Source organism: Mesocricetus auratus, unplaced genomic scaffold (assembly GCF_017639785.1).
Source record: "Mesocricetus auratus isolate SY011 unplaced genomic scaffold, BCM_Maur_2.0 Super-Scaffold_100011, whole genome shotgun sequence".
NCBI classification, from domain to species: Eukaryota; Metazoa; Chordata; class Mammalia; order Rodentia; family Cricetidae; genus Mesocricetus; species Mesocricetus auratus.
Window position 1 is genome coordinate 32689893 of NW_024429195.1, and position 22359 is coordinate 32712251.

The following is a 22359-nucleotide window of genomic DNA, read 5'->3' on the forward strand; positions in this document are numbered from 1 at the left end:
TCATTTTTTAAAAACGTAGATAGACCAGTTTTCATTACCACATAATTTTCTTCTGACATTTGTGTAATATACCTGAGTTGCCCTGTGTAAACAACCAACAATTACTTCAAGGAGTGTGTGCTTTGTCTAGAGCTGTAGAAAACTACTTTTTTTCTACAGAAAAGAAAACCAAGCTTGTAGGCATTGAGCAATAGGACCAGGAATACAAGACAACTGTCCAAAACCAGAGGCCTTACAGGAAGGATGAATTTAGTGTCCAGACAAAAGAGAAGTGCAATTCATGAATGAGCAAACCCTGACAGATTATTCCATAAGAATATTAAAAATGCAAGAAACTTTCAAAAAGATCACAGACAAATCCGCTTGCATAGACTGCTTGAACTGGGCAGCTTCTGCTTATTTTTAACCTCTGCCAGTTTTCTGATGAATTTTAACATCCTACTGTGGTGGTTCATTTCCCCAGGTCAAACTAGCTAACCCATGTAGTCATGCTCGCCCATATACGTAGCACTCCATGGTGCTGCCTTCTACCCTTCTTGACTTTAAAGTTCTAACATTTCAAGTACCACCATGCCTGACTGAAGCACCTTTCACCTAATTCCACAGAAACTGAAGTAGAAATCATTTTTGTCCTTATTCATACTAGAAGCACTACAATGGCTCTTGATTATGTAGCTGGACAAAGCATAGACACCGGCTCCCCAGCTGTGCTATCCAATTGTAACAAACCTCTAAATCTAACTCAAGGAAACCTAAGAGTACCCAAACTCACGTCAACTGTAGAGCCATGTCGTCAACACTCAGATGAGGTCCAACACAGAGGAATGAGCATCTGTGAGATGACCTCACCATGTAGTTGCATGTGTCCCTTCATAGTGTCCCTAACAAAGCAGTGCCAGTGACCATGAAAATTGTATTACAATAATTCATTATTTCATGAAGTGCTTAGATTAGTTTTTTATCTGAAGCATCTATAGGCAAACCCAACTACTCCTCAACTTTTGTATTACTGGTAATATTCTTATAGAATTAATGTCTTCAAATGAGTAGTTTTGGGATGTGGAAGATATGCATAAAGAGAGATTCTCTTGAAAACATCATATTCTTACCTGGATTTCTCAAGATTGATGCCTTTTATAACATCTCAAATTTCAATTATGTATTATAAAATCCATGAAGTATTATAAAATCAATGGAAGACCCACCCCATCCCTACACACAAGATATCTTAGGATAGTACAATTTGTATAAAGAATTATAAAATCTAGCAAGAATTTTTGCAACAAACTAGTCCTGTAGATATTGACATACATTAATGCAGAGTTCATGAGGCTAGGGGAGCTAAATATAGGGGCTAATCACATACCCAAGACGTAGGGGCCTTCTGTAAAGAGTCCTGGCCCTTCTCACTCTTCCCTTGAGAAGCTTCTGTCCATACTCAGGCAAACTCAATATTGGGCTTTGGGCTACTGGTTCATTCAGCTACAACCATATTATCCAAGCCTCCCATCGCACCAAGCTGTGAGTTGGAGAGGTTGCTACCCCCATTCAAAAAGCACAGATGACATTTCTTCCTCAGAGAACAGTATAACTGTTGATGCTTCTCACACTCAAAGAATTCAGAGGTTACGAAAAAGAGCAAAGTTTAGCAGGTTAGAAGTCATTGAGAATCTTATGTTCAATTTCAATCCCCAAATTTCCATCAAGATACACTATACATAAAATGTTATGTGTGAGCAAATGACAATGTCTAATAAGATGAGGGGATGTGCAAGCATTCATGATATATGTCTATATTTCGCCACAATCTAGTGAGTTATGATACGGTGATAAAACACCACTGTCACATCATAAACCACTGAGCGGAGCCCAGAAGAAAAGCTAATTCATAAGATGGCTAATGTCATCTAACAAGCAACAGGATGCTGTGGAGGGACAAAGTATATTGTCTTCATTTAAGATTAGACATTCACAGTCCATTGCGATACCACCTGATGTTATGTATGTGCTCTCTAAGTTAGGCAGGAAGGCTCCACAACAGCAGTTCCTGAAGATGACCACACACTGAACCAAAAGCGTCCAGACGTTCCCCCAACTCTCTGACCAGATCACACTCTGCCTGCCTAAAGAACAAACCATCCTCACACCCCACTCTGACCAAAACCTAAGAAAGTAGAATTTGCATGACAGGGGAAGTGTTGAGTGTCAGGATGATCAGAAAAGAAGCAAAGGACAAGAGAAGCCTTCAAACAAAGTTGCTGGAGGTGAGTATCAAGAGACTTGGGGCTGGTGTGGGTCTTGGAACTGTGTATGTACACATGTGTGTAAAAGCTACAATGCTTCAGTTATTGCAGTCAGACAACATGATCACCCTATCGCCCTTTATTTCTGGTTTGTTTGAGAGAGTCTCTCATTGGCCTGGAACTTCCTAAGCAGGCTGAGCTGGCTAGCCAGTGAATCATGGATGTATGCCTGTCTTTGCCTCCCCAAGGCTGGATTCACTAGGTAAGCCAGTGTGCTCAGCTGTAACCTTTTAGCCTGCGTTCTGGAGGCTGGCTCCACATGCTCAGCCATCTCCTGAGCCAATGTCCCAAATGCTGATCTCTCACCTCCCTCACAACCCCGCCTTGTTGCAACACAGAGTCATTAGACACAAAGGTAAAGTCCCTCCTTCTCTTCCTCCTTCTTGTCATGGTTAAGGGACACTTACTGAAGTCTTCACTTAAGATCTGTTTAAGCTTCATCAGTGTCTACTGATGGAACTAGTTGGGTCTCCAGGAAAGCCATTTCTAAATAGTATTCAGAAAGGGGGTAAGTTTTAACTCTTGCGTGTTGTGGCTCTGCGAAACCAGAACATTTAATGTTCTATTCTTTTCATCCATGTAGTGAGGCATCTCCAACTTGAAAGGGCGATTGGAATGTGATCATGAAGGAACCAAGCAGTGTGCTATGGAATCCACACTACGGTCCCACTCGCTGCTTGAAGCCCTCTGTGCAGCTTCTCAACGTCACCTTCACATCTGATCCCTGAGGTTATTGCCATAGTTACTCCATCCTCTGGAGAAAGGAGGTTAAGCACTGTCCCATCAAGAAGCCAGTTAATGAAATCTAAACAGAAGAACCACTCCTCTCTCTACTCCACACTGTCTCTTTTTTTCTGTTCTGTGCTGTTTTGTTTTGCTTTTACCCCATTGTATCTACATTCTATTTGAAGGGGCAAAACAGTAACTTTGGGTATTGCTTTGTAAACAGTGCAGTGTTGGGTGGAACTTGACTTACTCCAGGGACAAGGAAATCCATAACCCCACCTTCCAAAGGAAAGATTGGAGTAGCATCCTACCTCTAACTTTCTACTCAAAGGACGGTTTGGTCTTCAGGTGACTGCTCTGCTGAAACATTTAGTTCCACAGAGAGATGCACATACCAAAGTTGCTTTCCTTTCAAGTCTGCAAGCCACAAGTTTACAGTAATTTAACCAAGAGACACTGTAAAACAAGCACATATTTTTTACCTAATTTGAAGTGAATTTGTATTCTTCCCAGAGCACAAAGACCCAAGCATGGCCTCACTATAAATAAAACCTCCACATTCGTTACCCTAGAGAGTATTCCACAGGGATTGAAGGGGAGGCAGGACGATGGAAGAAAGTCAAACGACTTTCCCAAGGTCCCGAGTCTGACTTGGGGCAAAAACGCCAGGTTGCTGGCATCTGTCCCAGTGTTCGTTCCACTGTGTCACACATGGCCCTGAAACACAACCCACTAGACACTTGGTGAAGAAGTGAGCAAGGGCTCTTGCCACATGAATGGCTAGATTGTTGAAGATGGGGGCTGGGAGCCCCGGAGGAAAGGCCTGAAGGATAATACATGTTACAGAAATCTATTTGCAAGTAGCTACTGCAGTTACCCATGTGGCTGCCTGAGGGGGGTTGGGGAGTGGAGAACAGTTGACTGACAGCATGAACAAAGGCCCTGACAGTCTCACAAAGGGGGACACAAGAGTCACTGCTTCCTGGACATCACTCAGGCTTCATCACATGAGACCTAGAACGCAGTCAGGAAAAGCCCACCATGCACAAGGGCCTCTTTATTCTTGAGGCCTGATTCCCCACTTTACCTGATAAGATACTAGAACTTCTGCTTCTTTCGGTGACTCCCCTGGACCTTCTCACATCCAACTTGCATGTATTCTAACCATTTAGAGATCCCTTTTTTTCATGTTAACATGCTATGTACATTGGTGACATACTTATGTTAATAAAACGTGATGAAAATAACTTTGATTACATTTTCCCATTTCTTCACTACCCTGCATGCCACCTACTGTTCCCCCATGAAAAACTGCAGTTTGTACATCAATAAAACTTCATATTAATATTCTCTGAGGTAGAATGACTTCATTAACCATTTTTCCCCGCTCCTGTCCTTTGCTTCCAACTGTGTTCAACTTTGGAACTTCTGACAAATGCTCATTATTCTCTGGGCTAGTAAAAAATTCCCAAGCTTTGGGGAAACGTAGTTGGTCTAAGCCCAAGGGAATGGGGTCGTTGAATTAAATGATAAATATATGCATTTAAGGTCATTAGAGACTTTATCTCCTGTGAAGGCTATATTTGTCAGATTGATATAATTTCTCTCAACTGAGTACTTAACTCCACGGGCCACCGTTATTATGGTTATTCCTTCCCCTTTAAGTGGGAGACTGGCTAAAAACACGTGTGCTCACTCTTGCAGCTTCTAGAGCGCTCAAGGCACACCTTTGTTTCATTTAGTATGCAATTTTCACCTCTGACCCAAGAAATGAGACCTGGGTTTCCTGAGCTTTATTGCCTGTTAATAGACTGCCGGCTGTGTTTTCAGCAGTAATAGAAATGGCGGGGAGGCATTTGGTTTAAGAGGCTGGCAGACTGCAGCCTGAAAGACAACGTCAGAATTCAAAGTCAGCCTGGCCTAGAAATAATATAAAGATCACAGTGCCATGAAGGAGGAAGTTTTCCATATTCCCTTGCACACGAAGCACCCTGCTGTGCACGGAATGGCCGGTTGGCTCTAGACGTTTCCCACTGAACAATGGCAGACACCCTCAATGGTGCTAAGTGATTGATCCAATAATTCATCTTCAACTTACACCTATCTACATATTTGGTTTCTCCTCATTAAACTGGAAACATCAGTGGCAAACTTATGAAGTGCAGTCCTTGACTCTCCATAAAATATACACAGATGCTCATCAGGGGCTCTTGCCTGCCCAGTACTTGGTGACACGTGTTTATAATTTTGTCTTTATTTTGTTTGCTGTCGTTTGCTCTTAAGTACATCTGTTCAATTAAAATAGAAACGTGTGGCATGGTATATACTCAGCAACTTTGGAGAGTGTTAATGAAACGCTCTAAAGTTCCTGTCTCCGCTCTTTTAATACAGAAGGATTTCATGCCTTGGAGCTCTACTGACTGAAAAGTACAAATAAAAATATCCTTGAAATCATACAAAGAAGTAGACTGTTTTGTTAATAGTTAAGCAAGGACGTTATTACAGCATATGGACATTATTTTACATGAAAAGACATTATTAAAAATTATTTACTGCCTCATGTTTGGAAACTTACAGGAAAAGTCTGATAATATATTCAACTTGTTTATTACGACTTCATATAATTTTGAATAATACTACTTTTTCCTTTGACAAGTGCAATAAACTGTACTGGTATAGACATGGGTTGATTATCACGAGTGAACTGTGTTGCTTAAAGATACATGCTGGAACAATCAGCTTTTGACGGCTGCATCTCCGGTTATTTACACTCACCATCATGGTAATAACTCACCATTTCTATATTAATAAGGCAGTGAAATTTATTATGATGGTATTGAAAAGTTATTAAGTACTGCATCCTAAGTGACAAAGTACCACAGCACTGTCACTACCCAAAAGCAGTTGCCCATCCATCACCCGCCTTTCCAGATGGTCCTGCATCTTTATCGCTCCCAGGTTGGTGACATCACCTGTTCACCCACTCAAAATTGATGATGAAAGCAAACAGATCTATCTTACTTACATTTACCAAATCAATTTAATTTTTACAGGCCGTGGCTTAGTGACATATTGACTGTTTTCCTTAATGGCATCTACCGTATTTAATGCAAGGATGTCATCTTTGATTCCTGGCTCGCATAATGTGTCGTTTCATAATAAATTTTTCTAACATATTTACTTAATGGAAAGAATTATGATTGCTTGTCGTTTCTCTTATTAAACACAATGATAATTCCCTTTCCTTTTGAGTGTCTCTTTTGGAGCTATTTTTGTCCCTCTCTAGCACTGAAGAGTAGCAAGAACTTGGAAGCCCAGCAAAGCGAATGCTGAATGTGAGCACAGCTGCTGTCAGCCCTGCAACTCATGAGAACTTTGATTCATGAATGTGTAACAGCCACAGAAGAACCAGGTCTTCAAGAACTAGTAATTACAATAACATTGCCAGTGACAGCTAAAACTTGAGACGTGAAATGGCACTGTGAATGGAAACAGCTACAAAACTAATTTTAATTGTCCATATATGTGCTCTTTGTGTCTGTGCATTATTATGGTCAGCTCTCTGAATGCAAGGCCTCAAGATCTAATACAATTAAAAACAAATACAGGCTCATCAAAGCTAAGATACAGATCAAAAGGCAGCCTAGTGAATCTCAGATTTGCACGTGGTATACCCTTTTTTTACCACAAGCAAAAGCCCCATGTGCTGTCTTCCAAGACAAAGGCTTCAATCACACACATCACCGTGGCATTGCGTAACATCTAGACCACCTAAGAATGGTAACTAGATTTACTTTGGACTGGGAAAGTGTAGCGACACTGGCTTTGGGTTTTGCTATTTGGCATCCATCTATGGTGGCTGTGTCTTGGGGTAAAATCCTTGACTAGGCTTTCATAGGAGCCTGCCCATACTCAGAGAGGGTCAGGGCCTAGAAGGCAAAAGACCACACTTGTAGTCTCTCTGGCCTCCAAATCCTAGGCTAGTAAATGTGCACGTAGGTAAAAACAACACAAAACAAATTATAAGTATTTCTCCAAAGAGAAAAATTGGGAAAGAGTCTACAAGAAAGGAAATAGAAATCTATGCTTAGTGAGCTTGTGAAAGTAGAGGACAGGAAAGCACCTACTGGACTTAGCAGAAAGGAGTCTCTGCCCTTCTCCAGCTATCTTTTCTACCAAGCTGTGTTACTTTATTTAACCTCCTCTATGCCAGCATGAAGGCTAGAGGGGGCCTAGAATGAGCTCTAGCTTTACCTCACCCTCTAATAAACAAGATGGATGGGAGGATTAATGGCTTCCTGGAGAGACCCCAGAAAGATGGAGAGTTCCACCCAGGATTAACTTCCCATCTGTGATCCTACAAGTGGGCAAAACTGTATGTGCCAAAGACACAATTCCAAGATGATTTAGAGTCTTTCTGTAGATTCCTATATTTCTTTAAGTGTAAAGGTATTGGTTCAAATTTAAGGAAAATGATCCCACGGAGGGCAGAGGCAGGTCATCTGCTCCCACCTGTAGATAGATTTACAGAGAGACTCTCCCCATTCTACAAGGTGCTTCATGCTCATGTGGGATGACTGTCCTCATTCCTACTCTACAAAGAGGCTTTGTGGTCATGAGCAATGATTGTCCTAATTCCATGGTTAGATAGAATGTTGGGTGAAGTTTTCATGAAAATGGGGATTCCGGCTGGCAACAGTAAGACCAACCATAATTGCTCATGCCTTGTGGCAGCTGGCGTCTGTGTCAGGGTGGACTTTCCAATGCTGGCATTATATGTGATGACTTACCACCACGATAGTTAAAAAAAAAGCAAATTATGCACACCTGTGGCTGCTGACAAGTTGAGGATTCCATACTATGCCATGCATCCTGGGAAGCCTGGGGGACAGGAGTCCATCAATGGTCAAAGGAAAGTAGGACTGTCCTGCCAGTGGTGCCCAACATCCCGTATCAGCGACATGAGCTACTAGCAATAATAATATGTATGAAGTCATGTCAACATTAAGTCAAACTGTCAAACAGAGGTGTCACCCAGAGAGGTAACCTCGTAATCCTCCAGTCCCTGCCCCGACACCTGGAGGAAGAAGAATGCTGTTTGCAAGTCTGGCTCCTCATTGGCCAATCAGTTCCAGACACTAGTTAACTACAAAATATGGGGTCCATGCTGAGCCCATTCACATACATGATTTTTAAGAGTTATTTTATGTTTTATTCTGTGTGTGACTGTGTGTATGTGCAAATGTCCCCAGAGCCCAGAGAGATTGTATTCCCTGATGCTAGAGTTAGAAGCATCTGTGAGCTACCCAAAGTGGGTGCTGGGAACTCATTTTCGATAGGCTACGGGAACAAAGTAGATTCCCTGACTTATAAGGAAAGAGACTGAGAGCATTGTGAGAGGGCAGACTTTTGGAAAACCACACCTGCTGGTCTTAGGTATTCAGAAAATAAAAAAAATAAAACGAATGAATGAAACACATAAGCAGATCATTTCAGTTCTGGAGAGCATTATAAAGAGAATCCTCTTCTGATGGCTTTGGAAAGTATTGCAGACTGGGTAGATGCCAGGGCAGTGAATAGCAGTTGTTCTTGCAGAGGACTCAAGTTTGGTTCCTAGCACCCACACACAAGTAGTCCTCACCATCCTTAACTCTGTCTCCAGGGGAATCTGATGACTTCTTTGACCTTCTTGGCCCCCAGATATATATGCGGACAAAAGACTCATACACATAAGAAAAAAATAAGCAAATCTAAAAAGAAAGAAATTTTAAGGAAAATATTATTTGGGAACATAATGTAAGAGTTATCAGATGGGCTAATTTTTGTAGTCATTATCAAGCCAATAGATGTGTGTAGTCTACACAGAGGCAACAGCATATACAATGTACAGTACTAGTAAATTCCCAGATGACCACTTTTGTTGCTCTTTGTTTGTCTGTTTATTGGGACAAGTTTTTATTATGTCACACTGGATGTAGACCAGGCTGAGATCAAATGCACAGAGTGCCCTGCCTTTGCCCTTGCCTCCAAGCACATATCCAACATCAGGTAAACACTTAAAAGAAACAAGGTGTGTACATTTGTCTGGGGGCATTCATAGGCTGCTCACTGTATATTCAGAAAACTTGTTCCTGTATCACTACAGATGATCCCCTTCACCTGACTTTCCAGGATTCAATGAAGACACTCAGCTGAGTTATCTGTCTGCACTAGCATTTGATGGATGGAACTAGCCTGATCTGAAATCTTTGAAGATGCATACTGACCAATGTCATAACATATCTGAGAGAGGAAGTTCGTGGGAGTGTGAATTCTGACCCACAATAGTAGAATAAACATTCGATTGTTTCATGGACCAATTTGTGTCATTCCTAGGAGTGAATGAGAATATTCCTGAGAGACATTAATTCCTCATAAAGTAAAAAGCCACTATATTGACCATCTTTGGATAGATAATATGTAACTTAAGCTGTTATTTTCAGTTAGAGTGCACTACTCTTTCATTAATAAGTAGAGACATTCATTAAAGATGCTCCATGTAGATATATATGATGAGTTGTCCTCCTCGCCATTTAGAAGCTACTTCAAAAGTATTAAGAAAAAAAATTCTTGGAAATGTAATTCAATGAATATACAACTTGTTCTTACAACCCTGATGTACGAGTTAGGCATCTTAAAAATTCAATATTGGTGGTGTTAATGGATATTCATGTCTCAGAAAACATGTTTTAACATCTGAGATGATACCATTGCATAACCTCAAACCAAACTTACAATCATGAGAACTGCTTGTTTTACAATGAGATAGGGAGGCATACCTCATTGCACTATTGCATTTCTGGATTACAGTCTGGAACATAATGTATTTTCAAAGCACTGAATCAAAATTGGATGATGAATTTCCAACTCCAATATAATCTCTCTCCACTATTCCATCTCATCTATTTAACAGGACAAAGGAGAAATTTACTGTCTACACACATCATTATTTTTCTGTGTACAACTTTATGTATGTCTGAGTGGAAAAAATAAAAGCTAAGCACATACCTGAAATTTTAACAGATTTGGAGCAGTTCTGGACAAGATGAACATGATAGGGGATTTGACACACAGTAAGCCCCTAACTAATGGATGCACATATATTTGTAGATCTTTATGGTTGCCAGTGATAGTAAAGGAAGAGAAAATATGCTAAATGATTATATTTCAAAGAGGTTAATCTTTATATAGTTTTTCTAATAAACTACTTCAGACTGTTAGGGAAAAAATTACTGTGTAGTTAGGGTCTATTGCTGTGACCTGACCATGACCACAGCAACTCTTAGAAAGGAAAATATCTAATTGACGTAGCAGTTTACAGTTCCAAGGTCCAGTCTATTATCACCATGGTAGGAGCATGGCAGCATGCAGGCAGACATGATACTGGCTACATCTTGATCAGAAAGCAGCAGGAACTGGACTAACTTATTTGCATGGCTTTAACATATATGAGATATCAAAGCCCACCCCCTCCACAGTGACACACTTCCTCCAACAAGGCCACACCTACTTCAAAAGGCCACACCTCCTAATAGTGCAACTCCTTTTGAGGGTCATTTTCATTCAAACCACTGCAACTACACCATTTAAACTGTTCTTTGACTTAAAAACAAGTTTAGAAATTTATCCTGATTTCTTGTTTTCATTAATAATTAGGAAACGGTACTTCTTTTTCAAATAGGGACACAGTCACATAATTTTTAGCATATTTGAATTTCTACAGATATTTGAGTTCTAGGGAACAAGATGAGGAATCAAGGAAAATCATTTATGAAACTCTATCTGAGAGATAGTGATTGGCCTCTGCTCAGTAATGACCCAGTGCTGATCTGTGTCCTAGCCAATGGCATTTCTGTTGTCAGCCTCTGTGTTCTTCCATAGCCAAATGCTAAGCCGCTAACACAGACTAAAGGATTTAACCAAATTCAATAGGTAATATACCTTAGGACACGGCAGTCACAGTCAAACTGAAATATTTTGAAATTCCTCTTTACTAAATCAATACTCCTTTGGGGAAAATATGTCTATTGCTTTATCTGTGTTATTTTCCTTAAATATATATATATATATATATATATATCTTATAAGTATGTCTTCAAAAAATCCTATTTTCCTGAAATACAAACTTATAAACTTCTTCCAAAATACCATATTTAGAAAAATATACACAATATGTATTTAAAGACTTAAAGGTTAGAAATATAGCTCACCATCCAAGCACTTGTCTTGGTATCTGCATACCACTGAATAACAATAGCCCCCCCCAACCAGATACAACCAGAATTTTAGTCTTTGACTTTTAGTCTCTAGAGCTGTGATAAAACAAATTTCTGTCACTTACGCCCCCGAGTCTAGGCAGCCTGAACTAATACAGTCCACTTATTAAAACAAAAGTAAGAAATATGCTGAGCATTGGCAATACCATACAACTTTGTGAAACACTATCAAGGCCTCACTAAGAAAGCGTAGCTTTGAAAACTCAAAGCAAACCTTGTCCTCTAGGGTAATCTAAGCAAGCCTGCATACCACATAATATTTCAAACTCCTCAGTAAATGGTTTCGCTACTGCCAGCGAAACAAACTTTAAGCAACACTAAGTTGTGATTAGGAAGGTTGTAGATGATGTCATGCTATAAGAACACTCAAAGAATAAATATGAAAATCTCCAAGGATGAGAAAGGAAACACCCAAATACAAAGAACGGTGTACGTGAAGAACCGTGTGTTGAGAGAGGATGGGAGCTACAAACCAGTCACGGCTGGTACTAAGTACGTTCAAGAAACACACACTTTCCTGCACAACTGAGCAGGTGGAAATGCAATTTATTGGAGCAAAAAGCATAAGGAGAGGAGCCAAGAGAAGGTAAAGGAGCAGCAGCGCCATCACTAAATTGCTCCATTAGAAAGAGCAAGTGACTATAGAGAAAGCTGTTCATGCAGGATCTGACACATAGTAGGCACTCTGTTTGCCAAATCTGAATTTCCTCATTCATATTTACTTTAAGGATGTCTAAGAGAGTTGCTTTCTTTCGTCATTAAACAAAAAAAAAAAATGAGGCAGTCTCAGAGAGGTCATGGTAGTTAGACCACAATTATAGGTCTAATCAGATAAGAGGAGAATGAGCCACAATTAAAGACATATATGACATAAGGACAATTCAAAATTAGCACACAGGAGTGGACAAAACGCTGTGTGAAAGTGCCTGTGCTGATGGCAAATGGATTTTGTATTAACCAGACAGAGTCAAGGACTCAGCTACAGCACCAAGGATAAAGTTTGCCAAAACCATGACGAGCCTTCTCAACGGCCTTGTTCATTCTATCTCTAGAGGACACAGTTCACACTCTTAAATTGTGGGGAGGGCAAGCAAGATGGCTCAACGGGCAAAGGGGCTTGCTGCCAAGTTTGCCAGCTGGAGTTTGATTCCCATAAATGGCATGTGAGAAGGAGAGAGCAGATTCCCACAAATTGTCCTCTGATTTCCACAAGTGTGTGGAGGGACTCAGAAGTGTATCCATGTGTGTGTGTGTGTGTGTGTGTGCGCGCGCGCATGCGTGTATGTGCCTGTGTGTACACATGCACACACAAATAAACAAATTTAAACATTTTTAAGAGAGTAAATATTAAAATGTCAAAGAATACTATGTAACTGGCCATCAGCTAAAGGACAGAAACCAAGTGTCTGAACTTCAGGCAGAAAACCACAAGCTATTTTTCAAAGGCATCTTGAATTCTGGGCAATCAAAACAGATGCATTTTAACATAACAAAGGAAATAATATTATATTGCTTATGATAAATATCTGCTCCTGTGTATGCTGAACACCTTTTCCTCTAAGGAGAAAAATATTATTATTTTTAAATTCCCATAAATGCAGAAGTTTCCCCAGGTCCATGCCCAATCCATACACATTGTGTTTCAAATGTCCCACCCTGTTGTTTACAGTCCTGTAATTGCAAACTTTTAGCTCTGTCTATTCCCAGACATCTGGAGAACCCTGACCAGGACTACACTCACCTAACTCTGTAGATTTTGTAATAAAAGTTCACTGAGTTCATTATTATTAGACATTTCCTTAAGGCGAACAGTAATTACATAAAATTGACACACATTTGCCTTAAAATATATTCAAACTCACATATACATTAATGCTATGGTGATTTTTAAAAATCTCTTGTTGATACATGTGTCTAAAAGTAATTTACTAAACCACAGCCTTCCCAAGGCTGTGACAAAACTACAGAAGGCATGCTCATTTGCAATCTTGTTCAATCCAGAACTTAATTTTTGGTATTTCAGAATTTGAATGAGGGCTGTTTTCATTATGGAATTTTGAATAAATTTTACAAGGGGACATATATAAGGCAAGAGGACAAAAAGCTGAAATTACATCCTGCAGGCACTGTATATTCATTTCTATTTAAAAGCTAACCAGATATTCTATTAATGATCATAAATATTAAGAGAACATACCAAGATAAATCCTGTTTATCTGATTTCCACCAAGCTGAAATACTGTGAGGGGGAGTTCCCTCACATCTCCACAACCATTGACCTAATCAGAAGTCACCTACAAGTTTTTCTGCTGAAGACCAGATTTTCCAGAAATCATGATATTATAGTTTAGTCACAACAGTTTTCAAACTATAAAAATAAACCAGTCTCGGTAGCATAAGCCTGTAATCCCAGCATCTGCACAGAGGCTGACCTGGTCAATAAGAAACTCTATTTCAAGCAATGAGAATGAAAATAAAAGCAAAAATAAAAGTAAAGTATATATGTAGGCACCAACATACATACAGTGCATTGGTAAAAATGATAAACAAGATGTACATTACCTCTCCTTATTTAAATAAAGTTAGGGTATTGTCATTAATGACATCAATTGTTGGGTTCTATGCAATGCACGACTGAAATTATTGGCTAATTTTATAATCACTTAGTACTCTTGTTTTAATATATGAGTTATTAATTAAATCAATTTAAATATAAAGAATCATCGCACATTTCAGTGATGACTACTGTGCAAATGTTCAAGAAAAATGTAGAATAAAAAAAGGTCTTTTTTTTTAAAAAGAGGTAAAATATATAAGAGGAGGAAAAAGACATGAAAATGCAGAATGGAAGTAAAACCAAATTGACATATAGCTACAAAATGGAAAAAAACATATGTTTTACTCCAATCTTTCCATACTTCTCTGCCTCATAAAAGATCACATACAGCATACATGTCTCACAAGCAAATCTGTCTGCTAACACCAAATGCTCTTTACAATGGACAGAACCAGTGTTCTGAATGATAACTCAGAAACCACAGCCTCTTCCTTACATTTTTTTGAATTGATATGTTTCTTCGACCATTCTTCAATTGAGATCCCTTTTATCACGCTATTCCTTTAAGCAAAGCATTGCTTTATCAAGCAATGAGATTACAAGAGAGTGGATTTTTAAACATCACCTTGAAAACATGCTCCCACAAATGGAACAAGTAGTTCTTCTGTACAGACCTGAATGCATATGTGTGCTAACTCAAAAGACATTCTTACCTCCCATCCGTAACTGGAATCTTTCAGGTCTGACCTCTGCTCTCCCATGTATGGTCCAAACTTTTCACCTATTTCAATCTTCCTTTTGGTCCATATTCCAAGTCCTGCTCCAGGCATATTTGACTCTCGGAGTTCAAATTCATCAGGAATGGGGATGTCATCAGGTATGTAGATGGGGACTTTGTAAGGAGAGCCATCCTTGGGAGTGAGTGACTCACTGGATGTGGCAGGAGAGCATGGCTCTTGGATATGGATGGAGGGAGCATTGGCTATCCCATCTGCATCAGCATCAGGCATTTCTTCCAAAGGTATTTCAGGGTAGCAGCCATAAGCACACTCATTACCTGCAAATAAATAAGAACTTCATGAATTTCTACTAATAAACCAGGACAAATTCCACAGGGGTAGAAACAGTAGTAAGTTGTTCATTGCAAGCTAAACAGAGAAGACCATTGTTAAAGTGTATCCCATTAAGAATCTCTATTATTCACAGGGGAGGTCTGACAGATTATGACTTCTGGTTTATCTGGGATAAAGTAATAAATCAAGTGTGTTAATACCTTGCATAAGCAAGCCCCACCCATCACCCACACACAGAGCACCCAGTAGCTTATTTATCAATCTGAATACAACGTAGAAAGCAAGTAATGTAGACAACTACTGCTACCAAACCATCCTGTGTATACCGTATCAGAAAGTTGCATCAATCAATCCACAGAACCTTAAAATTAATGCAACAGGACATCAAGGACTCAAAAGGCTGTCATGTATAACAAGGCTTAAATCTGTGCAGCTAGATTATTATGGAAACATTAGTTTGTGCTTGTTATTCCTCTGTTTGTTTTACTTATTCCTTCCTGTTTCAAAAAAATCACCAAGCCCTTGGTATTTCCTTGCTTCGGTATCTTATTATGTAGAAACTCAAAAGTACTAAAAGATAAATTCATTTTTTAAATTAGGTAGGGTTGGGGGCTGGTCAGCTTGCTCAGTGGCTAAGAGTACTTGCTGCTCTTCCAAAGGCTGGGGTTTGTTTCCCAGCACCTATGTGGTGACAGATTACAACCACTTGTAACTATAGTTCCAGGAAATCTGACACCCTCTTCTGACTGCCACAGGCACCAGGCAAGCACATGGTGCACATACATGAATGCAGGCAACCATTCATATACATAAAACAAATCTTCGGAAGTAAAGAGACAGGAGGGTAACCTGGGTATAGCAAACAAAGAGACAAAAATTCTTAAGACCAGAAAGTGAGAGGGTTTCAACGGCATCTGGGTAGAGAAGAATCCTGGAGAGGCTGCAAGAATTTGGAAGTGATCACAGAGACACAACAGCATAACCCTAACCAAAGTCCCTGACTGTGCCATGAGACCCTGCCGTTATCATGAAATATACATATACATGGGGACTTTGGGGGCTATGTAGGTGAATGAAAAGAATAATGGCTAAGTAGAAGTCCCGAAAACTGAAGGGAATTTTCATGGTCCTTAAACAAATAGGCATGTGTTCCTGCTACGGTTATGGACTGACAGTCATCTCCCATTGGTTTGACTCATAATGGCTTCAAGGACATCAGTAATAACAAAAGGCCTAAAATGATAAGGAGACTGATTCTGGTCAGAACCACCAGAAGGTGGACTGGGTGGCTTATGATCCCTGTCATAGCATTTCTAGCACAGCCTGAGTAATCATGAGTTATTGCTATGAAAGAACTCCAGTCACAGATTAGTGACCTTTACTCTCCTACCAACCCAGCAGTTGTATGTATTATTAATGTCTTCTAAGATGGGTTATTAGGCTAAAAGGTAGAAGACACATTGTACCCCAAACTTCTTCCCTGATTCATTACAGAAATTAACACCACTCATGAGCAACTGTCCATGAGTATTGGGTCCTGCTTCTTAGAGTTTCAGAAAATAAAAAGTGAAAATCCATGCAAAGCTACCTTTTAACGAAGGGCAAGATTTTGATTCAAACATCGAGAGAATGCCATTTATACGAACCATGTTACAGAACTACAGGGTGCAAGCTTGCTTCTGCTTGTTACATAGTTCTTATCATGCAGGTTCATTATCACTCAAGTTCAGAATGTCTAATTTGTGATCATTGTCACTGCCCTCCAGTCAAGCACTTTGTCCACACCCTCATTTTAATTAGGAATATTATCTTCACCATAATTATCCCCGTTAGTTCAAAAGTAACACAGAGTTTGTGTTCCTTTCCTTAAAACCTATTCGTTCACAAAATAAATTAATTCCATTCCGATTCTTTCAATTCACTTTTCATGCCTGAATTTTCTCACAGTGTTTGCACTCTATTGGTCTCCAGACGACCAGTCTCTTGACTGTAGCCCTCAAAACTGAAGCCATCTTCCAGCATCCCTTCCCTCCTTCTCTGCAGACTCCAGTGGCTCTCAGCATCTCTAGCTAAAGTAGAAACTCTTTGTTTGGAAAAACCTCTCCATTTTTCTTAAGTCACCCCGCTCTAAACCTCAATACTCAACAGGAATGCTTGAACTGAAAACTGATCCTTGCCTTCTAAACTTGGCAAGCAATTCTTCCATCCTGGCTATCCACCTCTACCATCTGGTCTAACCAACTCCCACTCTTTCTTCCAGGTCAGATTCCAAGTGAGTTCCAAGGCATCCCATGAATCTTCTCAGTCAACACAAGCATCTCCTTCCTCTTTAAGCTTATAGAATTCACCTATCAGTTCTTCAATCAAGTAACATACATTGTAGTTATGGTTAAATGCATGGTGTATAGCTGTTTTATCACCAACAAGGAAATAGACCCTAGGAAAGTTAGGTGTTACAATTCTCACTTCATAGAAATTCTCCAAGTGATCTGCACATAGCTGTTTAATGAATCCTTGTTAAATAGATTATTAACCTTACATATAATTTTATTGACGCATTATACCAAATCAGTATGTTCCTACTAAAAAATTGGAAAGTATTTTGATCCCTAATACCTTTAAGAAATAAAGTTGAACACAGTAGATTACCAGACTTCTCATTCATGTCTAGCATCAAAATAAACTATTTTAACAACGCCCAAAGAGATGTAATCAGGATATGAATTCACTTGAAAATTCCATCTCGTTTTATGTTTCATCAAACTATTCATTAGCAGTTGGGTAAAGAAAAAAACATCCAGAAACTATTTCCACATCAGACTTGGTAATACAGGGCTATGTGCCAGCTCCTTGGAGGACTGGAAGCAGGAAGATTCTGTAAGGTCAGCAGTTTGAGACAAACTTAGGCTATAGAGCATTACCATGCTGGAGAAAATAAATAATAAATAAAAAACAATTGATTAATTAATTTAATTAATTAAAATCAATGCCATCCCTCTAGAACTGTAGCGTTCAACTGCCCTAAATGGAAAGTTATGATATAAATCCTCAAAGGGGTCATTGCTCATTGTGAGGACTTCATTTTCTTTGAGGAAATGCGTAAAATGAATGACATCATGGAATTTATAAACTTCCCCATTTAAGAAGTAGAAAATAAAAAGGCACCTAAATAAGCAATTCTCTATGAGAGGCCAGAAAAAGTTCTTCTATTTTCTCCCTACATTAATCAGTCATACTGTCAAATCCAGCAAAGGGGTCTCAGATCCCAGAGGAAGACTGAGACAATTAAGTCTGTCTTCCCACTGTCATAGCGAATCCTATAGTCTCCCTGATATCCACAAACTCTCCCAGGGCAGAGTCTAAACGAGGGTGCTGTGGTCCCAGCTCCAGCAAGATGTGCATGTGTCTTGCCGGTCCCACATGAGATTTAGAATTTAAAGCTAAAATACAATCCTGCTAACAAGGACATAAAATTTTTTTTCTGATTAAGCCTAAAGAACAACTATCCACAATCAAGCAACCGTAGGAAAAAGATCCAGTTATAGTTATCCATATGCAGGCTTTAGCATAGACAAAAGCCTGAGCAATTTGTCTTCCAGCCACCATCCAGCTAATATCATTTGAATTAAATATAAAAAGGGCTGGGATGACAAAAATGGAAATATAAAACTGCTGACTTTTACTTATCAAAGCATACAATCATGTTTCAATACAATGTAGCATTTATAAAATTTTTAGCAGAATGCAGTTTATCACTCCATATTGAATATTTGCATAAATGAGAATAAACTAACACCTTTATGGGCATTATTCAATAACTCTCCCAAAAGCTTCTAAAACATTCCATCTAAATGAAAAACAACCTCCATTATTCTATCTCCATTAAATCTCTGTTATTGGGGGGAAATTGGTAGGTCTATTCCCTGGGCTATAGCTGTAGTCAATTAAAGATTTCCTGGATATTGCTCTGACAGATTGGGCACATTTACAATAGGTAAGTATCAGGTAGGGAGTGTGACATACATCAGTGGGCCCATAAAGATAAATAACCCTTGTAACTTCTTGGAGCTGAGCTGCCTCCAACTGTAATTTGCTTCCTGAATCCTTTGGTTGTGTCATTAACTCAGTGAGGACAGGGGGAAAGCTTGTCGTTGGATTTGAGACAAATGATTTGGGAAATACTACTGGAAATCAAACTCTTCAATTCAAATTTTAAATATTCTAATATCCACAGAGACAAGCAACACCACACACTTCAATTAGATTCTGTGGATTTCTGTGATTGTTTGACTAACTATCCAGGTTTCTAGTTGGGAAGAATATCATTTAGAAAATATCAAAATCTAAGGAGGAAATTGAAAACGCAATCCCGATAATAATAGCACTCGTTGCTGTATCCATACTTTCATGTTTTGACACTCACTACAATCCGGCGGGAAAAAAATGATGAGAAAAATAATTTTTCAATATTCAAATGTAGAATCTGACAGTAAAAGGTACTAAATAGCATATTTATAGTTCGCGACTGTTCAAACCTAGTCTTGTCTTTCACTCATAGATCACTTGCTTTTTAGTTTCTTTAAAGATATGTCTAGAAGTTTGTTTCATCAAAAGTATGGGTCTTGTATAAATAATTTGTTGTTCAGCTTTTTTTTTGGTTTGGTAGTTTATTGTAAACAGTTTCTCTTATAGGAACCAATAGCAAGTGAACTGTTTCTGTAGTATTCGTATTACTCTTGTTTTTTTTGGTAGCAAAGTATCAACAAAATAAATACCCTTTATATATAGATTTTGTATTCACCCATATCAATGCCCTTAGACAGAATCCCTATTAAAAACTAAATAAAATCTAGTGAGAATTTTATAGAATAAAATCTGGTGAGAAAATTTAGTGAGAAGTTTCTTTTCCAAATGCATTTGTCAATTTATACTCTACCAACAATACTTTCAGATACTGTTTTTCATTTTTATCAGTAGGAAAATTATTTATCAGTTTTTTTCTTTAATTTATACATTAGTGATTACTAACACTAAATATTTTATCAATCACTCATATTTCTTCTATTACAAATTATGCATTGCTTTCATTTTTAAATGGGCTACAAATCTGTCTCATTAGTGATAGACAAATTAGCCTTTTGATGTGCTTTTATTCGCTGTCTCTATAATTTTCCATTTGATATAGCAAAATAACTTTTTTTCTTTAGTGGAACTAAGTTCTCATTGTCTTTGTGTTTTTACATTTTCTTAGAAAGTCCTCATCTATTTTAACATGGGTGGGGCATTCTCTCATATTTTCTTTGAGTTCCATAGTTGCTTTTCCTCCAACCTTGGATTACCAGTGATTTACTACTGAGTAAAAAGCAGAGGAAAAATGATTTCATTTATGTGAGCTCCTGTGAACAGCAAGCTAGGAAAAAAAATGCCATTTCACTCATAATTCTTTGGCCCTTATTTGCAAGGCTGGCCTAAAATGCTTTCTCTTTTTGTGGGATTTACATAAGTCACCATTTGTTTCCTTTGGCTTCTCTGTTTAGTTTAACTGAAAATCATCTGGGCAGATGCCATTCAAGCCCCTGAGTTTCACCCATTAATAGCATTAAATGACCATTGAAATGCTTATCACTCCATGTTGTCCTCACTGATGCTAGTGGAAATGGGTTTCCTTTGTGCTCACTACATCAGCTCATTGATAGAAAGAGTTCAGCAACTAATGCAATGTTAATGCTAATATTTAAAGCACATAGCTCTGGTTTAGCTGTAAAGTGGAATGATCAAACAATAAATCATGTTGACTTGGCTGTACAAACTTGCCCACAATGTACATATCCATGAGCATTTGCTAGCGTGAGTGGTGTGTGTGTGTGTGTGTGTGTGTGTGTGTGTGTGTGTGTGTGTGTGTGGTGCTTAGCAGCTCCCTAATCTTAAAAATAGGCTGAGACAGAAACATGATTCGAGATCTCAGGCAGACTGGTTGAGATCATAGCTGCATGAAACAGCTGCCAAGAGGAGCCCAACTAGGGAATTGAACAGATTAGGTAACTCAGAAATTTAGACATTTCCCCCCATTATGTTCCTCATTGCAGTTTTGTAATAAAAACATGAGCAAACTTCAAAGGAAACTCTGTAGTAAAGGTTAATTGCTACTAAAGAAGAGGGTGGGCCCAAGCGCCGGTACTTTGTGCCCAACTCCCAGGCAGACAGGAAGGATTACACGTGGCTGAGCGTAGAGGATGTGCGCCCAGGACAGGAAGGATTACACGTGGCCGAGCTCAGAGGATGTGCGCCCAGTTTCAGGAGGGAGACGTGGCTTGGCCACACCTCAGAGTACCACCAAGGACCCACAGGAAGGACGTGGGCGTATGGACACGAGGCTGTAAGTCCGTGCATGCTCACCAGTGATCAGGGGAGAATCCTTTGCAAATTAAAACAGGACATGCTCTTCTTCCTTCCTCAGGACAATTCCAGAGTGATGGCAGAGGCTGATCTATGAGAAAACGTAGGACCTCAGGGCCATCTCTTCTCCACCAGCAACAGAGGCATTGAACATGTGCTGGGTGTTCGAGAAAGGGAGGAGCCCAAGCAATACCACATGTACAAACGGAGCAAAGGAGGAGATTAGGAGCTGGTCATTGACACACTCTGAAAATGTCTCCAAGAAAATGAAATGTAACATCCCAATGAAATGAGAAAAAGAAACTTTAAAAGTAAGAAAATTGATTTCCAAAAAGCTGACAACGAGCTGCAAAGGATTCTACTAGAATCTGGCAGCACGGGTCCTGAAAAAGAGGTACCTCCTAGAAAGGTCATTGTCCCAGAGGTCACTGTCCTAGAGAGGTCACTGGTGAACAGGCTTCAAAGCACCATGCTCCCAGAAAAGGGTGAAAAGAAGACACTCTTCGAAGGCATGTTTAGACTCTGGTCCCTGTTTGCGCCAGCTGGGTCTCTATGGTGTACTGTGACATAGCCTGCCAACACTGCTTGGTGTGTGGAACTTTCTTAATGGTCTTCCCAGCTCTCAATATTTCTGTTAACCTCCCTGTTCCAACCTGTTTCAGCTCTTCCCTGTAGGCCTTGCTACCCCACAGTATTCCCGAAAATACTTCATCAGTCTGCTGTCAAAAAGATCCAGCATGAAGGAGGGTTGGGAGAGGCACCAAAGGAGACCGCCACAAGAACCAGAGGGACTGAGAACAAAGGACTTACACAGAGTAAATGTATATTTTTCTCATATTATGACATCGCTCTTGCCTTTCCTGTGGCTTGTAAATCTGGTTAAGAGTTTCCCCACCATCCTAGGAACTCCTCAGGCATTTCACTGAGCAATATAGTTTTAAGAATTACATGGATAGCTCCTACTCTAAGATGATGAGCTTAGCTGCTTT

The 22359-nt window shown here is 39.4% G+C and overlaps 1 protein-coding gene across 7 annotated transcripts in view; it reads right to left on the reverse strand.

Moving 5' to 3' along the window:
* Nucleotides 1-22359, reverse strand: part of Mecom (MDS1 and EVI1 complex locus) — a 544013-nt gene that overhangs the window by 257114 nt on the left and 264540 nt on the right. For all 7 annotated transcript variants that reach the window (XM_040754551.1, XM_040754548.1, XM_040754549.1 and 4 more), the window contains exon 2: nucleotides 14615-14958. In XM_040754551.1, coding sequence (XP_040610485.1) covers nucleotides 14615-14958 — 344 coding nt within the window. The remainder of the gene's footprint in view (nucleotides 1-14614; nucleotides 14959-22359) is intronic.